Genomic DNA, 15,667 nt, shown 5'->3' on the forward strand with positions numbered 1-15,667 from the left:
CTGGGAGATCTTTCACTTGGTCCCGACCCGCGAAGATCATCGATCACGCGTAAGCGTGATAGGACAAAGAGCCCATAATCTGACATCGGCGCGTGAAGAGAGGGTCGTTGGAGAAGAGAGCGAGGTACTGATGTGGAGAGAAAAAACGGAGGGTGGCCCCGGACGAAGAACGAGCGTAACGAGGGTCGGAGCGAGACAGGACGAAGCAAGAGGGGTTTTCATTTAGTCCTGTCGTAAATAAGGACGAGCAGTTACTCGCGGCATATAAGCACGGCGAGTAGGAGAGAGCGCTAAATTCCGTCTCGTACGCGGAGTGAAATCTTCGCCGCTAAACGGCCAAGATAGTTATTTACGAGACAGCGTAAAGGATAATTGTACCGCGCGCTTTTCCTGCCGAAGGACGAGCGACGACCCCAGAACAACGCAGGATGTACGATCCAAGTCCGGCAAAACACTTTGGCGGCCGATCCTCCCTTCTCGAACACGTACATTACGCGGGAATTGCCGCAAACTCGATGGTGTTCCTACATCGCTTGACAAATGTATCGATCGCGCACGTAGACAAGGAGAAGCGCGCAAAACGATAGAAAAGGCACCGGAAAGGAGACACGAAGAGAAAGAGAGTATTGCGCGCGAGCGAGCAAAGTTCTCGCACACATTAACCGGTTCGCCCACTGCCGCCGCCGCCGCCTTCGGCGACTCGACGTTGAGGTCGGCTGCATGGGGTGGTTTCACCCCTGAGAAGTTCCGTTTTCTCGCGATAGGCACGGCCGATTAAGTTTATCTCTCTTTGCTTTCATAGTTTTACGAATTTACACGTTGCATCTGTATTTGATTAATTCGTCATTCTCCATTCTTTAAATCACTGGATCATTTTCTGTCTCAACATTTTGATGTCTCAGTTTCGCATATTTCAAAACTTATAAAGTTTCAGTTGCGGTAATATATAAACTTCAATAGCACGGTGGTATAAAGAGAAATGGATACTACAATGTATTGAAGTGCCTAGTATCGATTTCAGTGAGATTTTCAAAACTGGGTCCTCTCAAGTGTCATCATGAATAAAATGTTATTTTGCTTCGTTAAAATTGGCTTTTTGACGAATCTATTTGGTGGCAAACAAAATATATTTTTTACAATACTGCATGGAACATGAAAAGCTTCCTTAACATCTGGGACTGTTTCGTAGATTACATAACTCATTCAGTTGTATGCAAAATTAATCAACACAGACAATACATGCACGCACATTTCATATTTCAGCTACGTTTTGAAAACGTAATATTAAAGCTTTGCACTTTAATTTAAATTGAATTTAAATGCCATTATTTGTTTTTCCACACAGAGATTCAAATTTTAAAATAATCCATAAACATTTCGGAAGCACAAACTATTATTATCGTTCAAACTTTAGTTCGTTTTACTCTCTCTTTCTCCCTCTCTCTTCCTCTCTGAGAATTAATTAATAAATTCACCTATTAATTAATTAGTCAATTAATTATTATACATTTGAAATACCATTTAATATGTCAAATATATCAAATCATGTAGAAGGTTAACGTTGCACCTTTTAACGATAATCTTCCGGGTTAACCGGGATCAAACGGAGGAACGCCATTTGTACATGAAATTTCCTTTCCGCGAAAAAGTTCAAAAGACAACGAATGAAATATATAAAAGAGAGAGAAAGGTAGATGAGACAAAGAACCCGAGTCGTTATTATCGTTCAGCTTTTCTTTCGCTCTTTCAGAATGAGGGTGGCACGGCTATTACTGTGCTGCGTACTTCTCGAAGACTACAGCACCAATCTCGGCGGAACGGCAATTACCAGTGACGCCATGCGCCAGGACGGCCCCTCGTCCGCGACGAATCCGACGCTATCAGGTACATACCCGTATATACTCATCTGCATATTGCCGGCTGTTTCCTTTCCTCGTTCCTCGGCATCGTGGCGAGATCGCGCAGACGGGAATTCCTGTCGGCCTTAATGGCACGTGCCAAGGAATGCGCGCGAACAAATATCTCGTATTACCGCCAGAAAAATAAAGGACACCCGGAGTGACGAGTGTCTCCCGCTCAGGGTTCCCTTCCGATAAACATTGCTAAATGTTCGGGACCACCCTCGGATTTCTTTCAACGTACGTGACACTGAGCATTCGGTGTCGTGCCAGGGATTACGATTTGTACTCGACGCTTTACCTCCCGTTGCCTTGCATTATTCACTAATTGAAATTGATTTGCTACGTGCAAATGAAAATGAATAAAATCTTGTTGTTGTTTCTGTTGTTGTTTGAATTTCTCTTATTTTATCTGTATGTAAAATATTAATTTTAATAGAATTTCTTTTTTATATATTTAATTAAAATTTAATATTTAATGTTTGATATTTAATATTTAATACCGCGATGTATATTTACGTTCGTAAGCGTCAACAACGTTATAACAAACATTTTCTCGTTGCACCATCCGATTAATCGATTTTCCAGTTCAAATTTAATCGATGCGTCGAGCAATTGCCGTGAAAAATCTTGGCTGGTATAAAAAATATCGTAATCCGTAAACAGATAAAGGGGTGTTTGGATATATAAATATGTCAAGTTTAAGATGATCTATGCGAGGGGAGGTTGTTTCCTGAACATTTAACTTGAACGAGCGGACCCTAATTTCGTCTCTCTTGAATCATCAGCTCGATCCCGGCGATCCGTAGCTAGACCCTTTCTAAGATGCGTCGGTGTGGTTTTTCAATTATTTGATAAGATCGCATGTTTCACTCGTCCCGCGATGATCGGGCGGTATTTGACCGGTAATAACCGAGGGGATTTCTTCGCGTTGCGTGTCGAATCGTAAATAAACGGCGTAACGTCACGTGTTTCCTACATGAGCGGATATCCAGTCGGCGAAATCTGAAGGGTTTCCTTCGGCGGAGCGTATAAAGCTTTGTGGAAAATCTGAATAATGCATTGTGAAATATTATCTATACGTGGTGGATTTATACGGTGTTGCGCCGGCGATACGTTGTCTGCCTTTATCGCAAAGCCCGATAATATTTTGCGAAGAAAAGGAGAAAGATTCCTTCACGCAAATCGCAAGAAAAATACGACGAATGTAATTTAATTCTTGTTGCGAAGTACCTAAATATCACCGCAATGAGAATTTAATATCCATTAAATCGCGTTTCCTCTTGCGCGAATTAACGGTATTTTATGCGTAACATTCCAGCGATTCAAGCGAAACGACCGTTCACCATTATGCGAATACGATAACAATGCATAATGCTTATACTTTTTATATATGTAATAAACCACAGAATAATGCGAGAACAGCTTTTCTCTAAAAGCCCCATTGTCACTACACCTTTAACCCTGGATAATTTCTGAAAATCGTAATGTTGGCATACATGCAAATGCTCGATTTGAATGGATGAATATATGACATGAGCTCATTATAAAGCTCACGAAACACTTCAAAGAATATGTAATGACTACGTCGGCGTGGAACGTTCGCCGAGTTCGCCGAGCGAACTCGATGCATGCAGATTTCATCGCCGTTTATTTTTGCGGATTGTTGAGAGACGGGTTGCACGCTTGTCGGATCGTTTTTTCTCCTTTCTCGCAGTTTCCGTGGTTGGGAGCGTATTATCGCTCTGCCGCGATATTTTATGAAGCTAATCGTCAGTGCACTCGCAGATACGCGGCCGGAAATCTATACAGTCTCTTTTAACTGTCGACGTTGCGACGAAGCTAATAAAAGTGCCAGCATTTCTGTTTTATTTCATGTAAAAATGTGAATTAAAACGTGGTAACAGAAACAGAATGTTGCAGTTGCCATATTTTACAGGACCATTTTTACTTTCGCGAAAATAGTCCTATAAAATACGGCAACTACCTACGTGTCACTTTCGACAAATAGGTGATGCGTTAATTCCAAATAAAATCCTGCAAGATTCTAGAACTTTTGCTTCCTCTTAAACCGGTTCGTTTTTTTAAATATCGCTCGCGATATTAAGAAGATCGAATCGCGAAATGGTTCTGCGAATCGTTCCATTATCTCCGGGCGCAATTCGCTCACGGGAACTCCGGAGAGACGCGCGTATCTCACAGTTCGGTGGCACCAAAACGCAAAATCATACGAAACGTAAAAGAAGGGAAAACTACACGAAAGGGAAAACTTTAACCGAGTGGTCGCGAGACGTGAGAGGGGTGAGCAGGAGACCGAGAGAAGAATGGAACGGCGGTGAACGGTCTCGTTGGATAGTCGTCGTCGTCGTCGCCGCGTCCGAAGTTGAAGTGGTTCTAGCCCAGCTCGGCACTGCAACCGGGTCCATGCCGGTTAGTTCGCCAAGTTTTTCCTTTGAGGATGAAAGATATTAATTAAACTGTCACAGACACGGTAGCGCGCGCGGAACCCCTGCCCAACTTTATTTCGCCACTTACAAGTTTACCACTTAGGCGCCGGCGTGCGCGGCCGGGCGAGTGGTCGGGTAGGCGAACTGCCGGCTACAAGTCATCTTTTTACGACTCGAACGCGTGATATTTATGCGCACGATAGGTAACAGACAGGATCACGCGAGAACGTGACGTTTGCACGCGCAAGGCCTGGCTAATTACAGCGCCAGCCAGCGCGATGAAGTTCGGAATAGACCGCGGGCAGACAAGTCGCTTATGCACTTTTTCTTCGCTCTTTTTTATTCTTTTGTTATGTGAATTTTATATTTGTTTCCAACTGCAACCATGCAATGTGCTACGGAGTGCCCTCGCGAGGTAACATTTTAAAAACTGCAGAAAGTGTGGACAAATTAAATGCAAATATATGTTTCTCGTATTAAATTTGCGAGAAAGAGAATCGATTTCTTTATTTTTCAACACGAGGGACATCATCTTGTTAACCAAATCTGGCTTATATCGGACAATATATCGACTCTTAGTGCAACCTTTTGTCGGCAAAATTTTCTCTTCTCTTTACATGTCCCTGCTCCACCGTTTAAACGAAAATGTCCACGGAGAGTGTATTAAATGGTTCCCGCACCTGCCTGCAGTCAAATTTCTTTGCTTAACGTTACTTATGCGACACATTCAGACACGACCGATGATGGTTAAGCTCGACACTTTAGTAGCCGATAAGCGATAGGTGAAACTGGAGCACTACGTACAAAGATGGGAGCAGAATGGACCCTAAAGCAAAATTGGCTTAAGGGCAATCCTTTGAAGCAACCCCATTGCGCGTGTGTACACAAGCAAGCAAAGTTTCATGCTTCTAAACGTACAAAGGAAAATATCTTTAGGCGAGATGTGCCAACGGCAACATCACGTTAATAATCACGTACAGATGCCACAGTGGATGTTCACCTCTCGATGCGAAGAATTAAATGAGCGATGTAATCTTGTTGGACACTAGGAATCCGGTCGCGGTTATTAAATATTCAGTGAAAGGTATTACCTCTGTCCATAAAGGTCGATATATCCTCATTCACTGGCTTTTTTCTCCTCAATTCAAGCTTAGCTTCCCGTGCATAAGCACTTTAAAAAAATGGCAACGTTATAAATAAGATACTAATGGCAGAGAGAGTTACAAAGAACGTAATAAAATTGTGAATAAATTACTTTTGTAGCAGGAATTTTCCAAGAGTACCAATCGATACTGACACCTCAAAGACGTCTAAAATATTCTGTATAAAAATACCTGTTTAATCTAACTTCTTAAAAGGGCAAGCGAGGGGTTGGATCAGGCTCCTAACTATTATATTAGAATGTTTTCAAAATATAGCAAAAGTTCATCATGAGACAACTCATTATCGAAACAACTCATTATCGGAAGGATTAACGTGATGATGCGATGCGACAGATCGGTCGATACCAAATGTGTTGATTCGTCCAATGTGATTAGGGGATGATGTAATACAATTTCAATACATGCATTACATATGGTGCTGCTATCATTCGCTTCGAGCAGTATAACGATCTTATCTATCAAATGACACAGTACGCACGTGATGTTGGAGTCTCATGCGTAATATACTCGTACGTGTCTATCAGCGTAATACGTGACGTCGCAATACGTCCGCCTATTCGCGCGGTGATACGTCATCCCAGGTAGTTCATAATATACAGATGCATTCTGGGCAAACGGAAATAGAGCCTCGCGTCGATTCTCCGTTAAAAATCGCGTAGCAAGGCATATTCCAAGCAGACGCTTAAAATAGCGAACAAAATCACGAGAGACAGCTATACAGCTTGCTGTAAAGCAAACGCGAATGCAGATTTGATGAAGGATACCGATAATCGCGATTAATTACTTCGATCTAGATGAGTCACTGATTAAATAACCGTCACTGCATTATTAACACGAGCTAATGGCATAATATGCGTGGCAATTTGCGAGATCGAGATCCATCGAATATAACTGCAAAAAATGATGCATGACATGATATGACTCACGAGAACGCGGCGATTCATAATTAACCGGTGTTTTCAGCCAATGATTAAAAATAATCGGGTTATCCCGAGTTACGAGAAAGCCGGCTTTACATTATACATTCAACAAGTAAGAAGTATAAACGTTCAGCGAAATTTCAGAAATATCGGGCCGATTCGTTGGGGGCGCGTTTAAGACGCGAGATTAAAGTTTCACATTTCGCGTCGCAGGTGCGACACGGGCGCGATCCCTTTTGCGGAGTATCCCGCGGGGAAACTCCCTTTAGATGGGAAGACCCTTTAGTCTACACCGTATAATGTTATATATATATATGTATCCGTGTCCACGTATAGAGCGGGCAAAACGTGTTTCGTTACCGTAGTTAACTGCGTTTACACAACACATCCGGTATAGCCTCGGCCATCGTCTCGGCCGTGTAGCCGACGTTCGCATCTGAGCGCTCCTGTTAACGCCGAGGAAGCTCCGAGGGAGTAGCAGCGTGTAACGTTAAGGACGTGGAACACGTATAGAACCAATTACATTTGCGATTATATATAGGTATACGTCAGCTGCGGGACGTATGCAATTGCGAGTACACGGTGGGACGCGCGTCCTCCCCTCGACCACCGAATTGTCGCGGACAAATTCGAAATCGAGTTACCCTCTCGGCGGAAATTCCGTGTCCGTCATTAAGATTAGATCGTTGCATTTAATGGAGTAATTCTTAGTGCTACGCGGCACCGTGACAATTAAAGCGCCGACCCTTTCCAAACGCGCCGCTATCCGATCGCGCTAATCCCCGAATATTTTTCTGTGAATGGAGTGCGCTTTAATAAGCGCGATTTAAAAGTGGAAGCTTTTTGTTGATACAAAAGCCTGCTTTTTAAATGGAACTTTCGCGCGGGGTTCTATTCCGCGTGCCATTCGCCAGAGATGCGCGTTTAGATGCGACGCTAATTAGCGCGCTAATTAGAAAGCTGTTGCGACGCAAAATACGCTTGTCGCGTAACTTATAAGGAAAAGATAAATGCTCGGGAAATGTGCACGGTGTTTCCTGAAGGGTTTTAATTCCCGGACGAAATGAGATTTGCCGCCTCGAGCTGTGAGATTCATTTTACGGGGATCCTTGAACTGTTAATGCCGGATAATCCTGAAATTATCGGCGACACTGCAACAATCTCTCTTCGCAGTTTGACTTCCGGAAATCCGTGCATCAGGAGAAAGTGCGTAGCCCAACTACAAACCCGGCGTTCCCGTATCTCACCCTTTTATGTGAGCGGCGCGCGTGTTTGCATAGTATGCGCTTAATATTAATATGTGCTACGCCTATACGTTGAATGAGAAATAGTTTCAAGCATAGTTTCCTGCTCGCGCTCACGTACTACTAGTAATCTTCTTACATGTTAAGGACACGCTCCGGTGCGGGCATACGTGCGCGGGCTCGTATTAAAGGACGAAGGAGCGTGAGGTGAATTGTGAGTGCGTAATATACGCGTATATGCTAGCTATTTGAACGCGCGCGTGCACGCGCAAGTGTATATTCGTATATTATATCCACATATATCTGCGTGGCCCGACCGAAGTTTTAAACACAATTCGGCGGTGCTTCGCGCTTGTAGCCGCGCAATAAAACAATGTCGACAAACAGGATCGCGTATGTATCCAGCGACCCGCATTCTTTCCGAGTGCACACTTGGTCGCAAAATTCTCCCGTGTGCAAAAACGCCGCTTCTATTAATGTTGAAATATATAATTCCCGGCACGTCGCGCGGGTGTATACGTGTATGTGACGGCCATGTTCTCTGTGTTCTCGACGTGTTTGTCGCAACAGGTAAAATTGTAGCTCCCATGCAGAATGACATCGAATATACGCGTCCCCACGCGTAGCGCGGAATCCACATTAATATTGATTTCCCGTAAAGTGTCGGGGCGCTAATAATTTTTGCGTTGTTGCGAGTGGAACGCGCGCGAAGCGAATTATCTTCTATCGCTGCTAACGCGTAATACAACCTCGTCACTCAAGTTAATCTCGAGCAGTTTACAAACTAAACTCCCAAACTACCAATATAATAACAAGCCCTTGCACGGGAGAGCACGAGAGAGAGAAAGGATCGAGGGAGAAGAAGAGTGGAAGGGCTCAGTCAATTTCAAGTAGAGATAAAAGAGAAGCAAAATTGCAGTCGAATGGGACTCGACTACAGAGCAGAAAATTATTACGAAGGCGGGCAGAGCTAAAGAAAAATGCATTGAAAATTGATCCTCGCGCCCGTGTGCGCACAACAAGCTGTTTATATTAATTTCCTTTATCGAGTATCTGCCTCTCGGAATAATGGATTCAGTTACGTCACCTCCACATCGCTCAATGTCGATCGCGTTTCCGCGCGAGAAACGCGGAAGAAAAGCCATCAGAACGGCCGTTCACGGGGCTCGGCCGACCGCGTTGAACGCTTGTAAATATCTCGTTTACTCCGGCGGTTGGAAGAGGGTGAACTTTTCCCCGTGCAGCACATTAAACGAACGAGTGAGATCGCGCGAATACGCGAATATGCCGCAGCGCACACCGACTTCTACATATGCATCGATGTGCATCTGCGAGCCACCTGAGGTAGGTAGGTACATACGTACGTAGACAGACACGGTAGGTACACAGAGAACGTGCTCCTCGACAGGCGGGAAACCTTCGTGTTCCGCATGTGCGATCTTACTAATTTCCGGGATCGAAGCCTGTCCCAAGAGGGTGCAGGCTGGAGGCGGGAGCTGGGCAAGCAAGGCAGGCTAAGAGCTAGAAAGCGAACGAGAGAGAGAGAGAGACAGACAGACAGACAGACAGACAGAGAAGGAAGGAAATAAAGGGAGAGAGAGAGAGAAGGAGGAAAATAAAGGGGAAGAGAAAGAGAGATTCGGATGGGAGGATAGCATGAGCGCGAATTCGATTAATTAAACTTCGAATTCGCGCCGCTTCGCGGAAATGGAATTATCGCAGCGTAGTCAACGACGACGGCGGCGGCGGCGGCGGCAAATGCACTGGTTCGGCGACAGCGAGCCGCCACCGCGACCGGAGAGGGTGGTTACATCTGCAGCGGGGGATGCAGCGCCGGTATTTGGAGGTCGAGTGGTGTAACAGCTTGCGCCTCTAACCGTGGAAACGCGAGAGGGCGCGGAAGGGGATGCGGAATGGCGAACTAACGGGCCGAGGGATATATATTTACGGGATCCGAAGCCGGGGTGGCGGGCGGAGAAAAGTTTCGGCAGGGATTCGAGCCGTGAGAATTTAAAGTCCCGCGAATCTGGATAAGAACGACGGACCGACTTTTTCTTTCCTCCCTCGTCGACTTCGAGTGGCGTTTCAATAATCCGCTTTGGTATCGCGCGCCGTTTAGCCTTCGCCGAAGCGAGGAAGAGCGTCGGCCAGGCGTTTATTAGGTTCTCAAGTCGAGCTCTTCGCCGTTGATCGATTACTGACATTCTCGGCGAATTGCGGGGAAAGAAAATACCAATTCTTCTTGCCCCCTACGTACGTGTGCGCCGAAAGTTGCTTGGAAAATTGCCCGCGATCTACTTCACAAGAATGACTAAACAGTTATTAATTAATGAGTATTAATTAATGAGTACAAATATAGTTTTTTAATCTTTCAAAGTGTTATATTAAATAATTAGTAAGGATAAGAATGGACGCGATCGAGATTATGGCTGACTAATAAAGAAGAGGAAACTTATAAAACCTGTCTACTTTCAACGAGATGGTTTGATAATCCGCTTATGTCATCTTTTTGGTCGGTGACAAAAAAGCCCTGAAAAGTTCGTTATCTAAAGTAAAATTCTATTTATCCTTTCTCCGATAGAAATATTTTAGGAAGAGATTTTTATCAGAGACTTCAAATATTTCATATGGACAGATTTAATGTAAAAAAACGTAGTTTAAAATGGAAAAAGGCTTCGAAGAGAAAATAGTTTAGTAAAAGATATTTTATTGCACGAAGTCGACTAATGTTACGACGGTTGAGCTGACTCAAATCGAAAACGAAGAACGTATATGACGTATATGACAGTACCTAACCGATACACATCTTTTCTGAAATAAAAAATGTTCTCATGGTTAACGTTAGCATTAACCATGTTAAACGTTAACGGTAAACGAAGCGTAAAGTGTCAGAGGAATGACGTGCAGGGAATTAAGATAATGCTCGGAAGATTTTGTCTCTCTAATTCTTTGCCACGGTACATGCGGTAAAAAGCATCGGGAGGGAGGAAGGAAAAGCGTATGTCACGGTTTGTACTTCCTTTTCCTCTTCGTGATGTAGACAGTGCTGATAATAAAAATCCTTTTGCAGCCGCATAATATCATAATAACTATGTAAATCAGACCGACGTAGCAACCCACAAACAGAGAATCGGATATTCGTATGCTAAGCCTCCACCCGTTCTCCACGCCGTAGCCGCCATTTCACTTTGACATGCACTATATATCCGCTGTTACCAACTCACCGACGACGAGAGCCCGGCTCTCGAAAAAAGTATTATTTAACTATCTACTCTTCTAGCATTAACAGTTAGCCAGCTACAGTGACATCAAACAAATCCTCTTTTGCATAAAACATCAAGCTCAACCCACGTGCGTGTGTATGTGCATGTGGGTGTGTGCATGTTGCGCGCGTCGTCAAGGGCTTAACGAAAACGCATGCATGTATCGAGAAAGCGTTTAACTTTGCCGTTAAAATTTCAACTATCAAATTACAGCGTAACTTGAAACGTTCCGCGTTATATCGCGACATATATATCCAGAGCACGTTTCCTTGACGTCTTTATGAAGGTGAATCTATCGCATTACAAAAATGCGTTAAGTATTTACCAGTCTTTAAGAAAAGTTGCAGAAAAGTTTAAAAAGCAACTTTGCCAGGATTATATTTACGCTGGGAGAAGTTCAAGATAAGTATAGAAGAACTTTCGCGCGAATAGGACTCTTAAGGGAAACCTGAAACAAGATGTGCACAAAAACTTTCGAAGAACCTAGCAAAATATTTAAGCAGTGAGCAAGATGCAGGCTACGAGATGTTTAAGACGTAATGTATTAAAATAAAATCACACGAAGAAAATGATATATCAATTTGTGAAAAATTGTGAAATATTGATTATACAATTCTCTGCGTTGCCCTGCTTTTCGCACCATAATTGGTATCCCAAAGGAATTATTTTATCAAGGAATGCATACCTGCAGATTTCAAATCTCATGTTTTCGAAAATTTTTCTGTTAGTGATGCACTTATTCCATCGAGCTTCTCTATTATTCACGTTTTTTCTATTTTTTTTTGCGAATCCCAATGGTACTAAAACCTCGCAAATTGGACGTCCGCCGCACGACATGAAAAAAATTTTATTCGCGATGAAGCTCGAAGCGCTTCTGCTTTTGCAGCCGTGCACGGCGAAAAATGTTTAGGGGTGTCATTACACGTCGCTACGGTAAAGCCGTGGTCGTGCATAGACGTTGCGTTTCGAGAAACGAGCGTGGCGCTGCAATGGATTTAATAAGCAGTCGTAAACGCGTTACAACCGGCCGACAACGAGGTCGAATGAGACTTTAAACGTTGCACGCGCAGATGGTGCCTCCTTCCGCGAAGCCGACGCGCCACATTTATTAATCGTAAGCATTATATAATTACACTTTACACGTCAATCATGGTATCGCGCGACGTGCATTGCGTCACCGCTCCCGAAGCGGAAACCTCGCGCCGTAAACCCGCGCAATTATGCCCGATTGTTATGTAACACGAAGTGGCTTGCATTTCAATGGTTGCGCTATTAACATAGTATCAAGCGGGACACACAATGTATTACAATTGCTGAAATGTAATTGCTTGATATCGCTGGAGAGGCGGCATCAAATAATTAAAACAGTCTTACCGGAAGTCTGCTTAGGAAGTTGAAAGATATTGCGTAACACATTCGCAGTGTAATTACCATATGTGCCGCGTCTTACATCGGGCACACGGGACTAATTAATCTAACACAGGTACACACACGTGCACAAGTGCATATCGCTTCACACGTTGGCCTCTTATGAAAGTTCGTGCTTCGGTTTGACTGCAGAGTATTACGGGACATCATTTCCTGCGAGTGGCGCAAGGCGCAACGGAAACGTTGGCTATTTAATGTGCCAGGACTTCAAAATACACACGCTTGTAAATATTTTGTTAAAGCGTGCGAGTTTATCAACGTATGGTTGTCTAAGGAACATCGCTGGTCATTCAAAAATACATGTTCTTCTTGGCGAAGCTCCGCCGACGTTTCCGCCACATTTCTCTCGAACCTGACGTTAATTACACGAGACGTAGCGGAAAGAGGAAGAGAGAAAAAGAATGCCGTTTCGCTTCACGATCATCAAACATCGTATAATCGTGCAAACGTCGCTATAAGATCGTTCGAATAAATTTATCGAAGGTCTGTTTACATTTTCCCAAGGCGGAACGATGCGGCACCATACGATATCACCGACACAGTGATACCGCGAAATATTCGCCAAATACGCCAGAGGGTTTAATAAATGCAAGATGATAGCAAAGTTTCGCGATGAAAGTTAAGCGTCTTCGCACGACGGAGGAGAACGACGGGCGAGAGCGGATACGGGGGTGAGAAGCGAAGGCCGACCGCCTCATGAAGCGCGGCAGCCGAACTTCCGGTGTCGTCGGTTTTTCCTTTTTCGCAAATTAATGCTCCCGCTCGAGATAAAAATTTCGCTGAGCCTTGCGCGCGCCGAAAAAGGAAAAGAGAAATATTTACCCTTCCGGGGAGCGAGAAGTTGGCGCCACGTCTCCTCTCCCGGTGCTGCCCTGCTGCTTCCTTACTCTCTGTACTCCTTATCACGGGAAAGTCGGCTATTCTGTCGTAATAACTGGGAACTTTGTTAAACTCTCGTTTAAGGAAAATCTCACTTTCCCGGGGCGCTTGTTCGGGGCATTAACGGGCCCGATTCATCCCGGCTTATATCCGCGGCCATCCTTATTAACTTAACACGGTACGCGTTCTCGCGCGTCAGCAACGATGTAATTCTGATGTTTAGATACTCGAAGACGAGGCGAGTAGCCAGCGGTTAATGTCAGAGCGACGATCACCGCCCGATTTAAGCCGGACGTTAGCATACCAAGTACGATAAAATTTGCATAGAACGTGGAACAGACTCCGTCGTCGTACGGCCGGTACTCGCTCTATTGAGATAAAGATTCAAATTTTGCGCGTCGCCATCGCCGAATTAGTAAATCCCTCGCCGCGAGGATTTACGCCGCCCTGTCGCGGTATCTAATAATGCATCGGAGCCTTTCGACGCCAGCATACTGACGCTGGATTATCGCGTCTACGCGGCTCAATTAACTTTATTGGCTCCTCGAGAAGCGCGGGATCCTTCTGTGAAAGATTAATTAATGGAATTATGTATCCAGAACATCCGTTTCTACGTAGACGAATATGAAAGAAATATTTTTTATTCTTTGATTTTAATATATTAATTTATTCATTAATATATTTATTAATTTATTAATTTATATTTGATATATTTATTTATTTATTATTGGGTTTAATATATATTATTTAATATATTTTATATATATTTAATATGTTCTATATATATGATTTTATTTCACCAGTTTGTTTCGTATAAGACAAATATATGGAAATTTAAATGAGTCTCTCTCAGCACATGAATTCAGAAATCTAATCAAAATATTAAATTATCGTAATAGATAAATTCCTAAAGGAATGATGTATTTTTCATACTATCGCGTGCTTCGAAGAGCTAAACCAATTTCGCGCAACATCGTGCGGTCATTTTTACCCCGCTTCCATCAATAACCCAATATCGTCAATTTTCTGTTATAACGCGGTAAACGAGTGAAATCAATTTTACATGGCACGTTCGCCATCGTTACCACGTTGTCACTTTCCCACTGTATCACGACTGCTATAATATTTCTTGTCGGCCTGTTGATATGTTAAGAGGATTTAAGTTTACGCTATACTTGCGGTTATGCTCAGGCCTGTAAGTATAAACTTCAATCCTCTTAACACTTTCTTAATACACCGACAGACGGATTTATGCAAATAAAACATCCGAATTTGCAATTTCATAACAATATTCCCCGCTCCTAGTTCAAAACATGTTAGAAATACATTGATACAATATTGAATATTACTGCACGCTTTACTTATTATGTATGTATTCAGATCCAAAAGCAGAAACGTAGATGGCAATCCTGAATCACTTTCTGCAATCCGAACCTGCATCAATGATGATTGATTCGGACGCATCGCGATACATTTTACGTGCTGGTGGCGACGTGTGCTGCTGAAATAAGAGGATCATTTTTCGGATACGCGAACCGCGCAATGCTGGGACATACGTTTCTCCCATATTTTCCACAGCGAAAAGCATCGCTTGCATCTCGCACACAACTCTGTGATTCTCCACTCACGATAACCCCGGCTGCGTGGCACGGAAACATCGTGTACTTGCATCGATAAAAACACCTTTCCTCTATCTCGCAGCCTCGCAGCGATCTCTCGCCGAGACATCAGCGGTACATCAGATCTACGTACGTGTTGCTGCGTATTGCCCGGCCGATACTGAGGTGTCCGTGTAAGATTTCCGGGGACGTAAGGCGATATTTCGTCCTGTCGAACGTCGATGCGCACCGAAACTCTCTCCCTACTCTATGGCAGTTGCAGCCTCCGATCTCGAAATCCTGAGGACCATTTTCATCTTTCGCGTCGCTTCCTCGCGACGGACTCGCCCGGACTTGGCAAAAGAAAAATTCCATGTAAAACGCGTAAAGATTTATTAGCACGGAAACCGAGTTGGAGCGCAGGGGTATTATTTTTGCGTCGGGGATGTCGCACGTGCCCATCCCTTTATTTTCGAATATTGCCAATCGACTCCCAATCGCCCACCCCCGTTTTGGTGCCTCCATTTTATTCGGATTCGGGAATTCCGCGTTTCAGCGGCGCCCCGAAATTTACGATCGATCGTGAAAATTGCGATAACTCGACGAAGTTATTACTGGCGCGCGTACACGGCAATTGGCTCTTCTCCTTTAGTTATTTTTAAACACCATTACAGAGCGGCCCGATCCGATCAATCGCTCGCCTGGATAAAACAGAACAACCTTGATTCACGGATGATGGTGACCCCTCTCCCCCAATATGTTCGACGTAATTTTTTCTTCTTTCGCTAGATCGATAGCTCAGCTTCAAAACTCATGAATAACGAAAG

The 15,667-nt window shown here is 43.9% G+C and overlaps 1 protein-coding gene across 1 annotated transcript in view; it reads left to right on the plus strand.

The window, feature by feature from the left end:
• The window catches only part of LOC105280421 (polycomb protein Sfmbt), a 54,824-nt gene that overhangs the window by 4,765 nt on the left and 34,392 nt on the right, over positions 1 to 15,667 (plus strand). Inside the window, 1 exon segment of the mRNA XM_011340981.3 lies at positions 1,751 to 1,884. Within this exon segment, the coding sequence (XP_011339283.2) occupies positions 1,751 to 1,884 (134 nt within the window).

Source organism: Ooceraea biroi, chromosome 4 (assembly GCF_003672135.1).
Source record: "Ooceraea biroi isolate clonal line C1 chromosome 4, Obir_v5.4, whole genome shotgun sequence".
In the NCBI taxonomy this organism is placed as follows: Eukaryota; Metazoa; Arthropoda; class Insecta; order Hymenoptera; family Formicidae; genus Ooceraea; species Ooceraea biroi.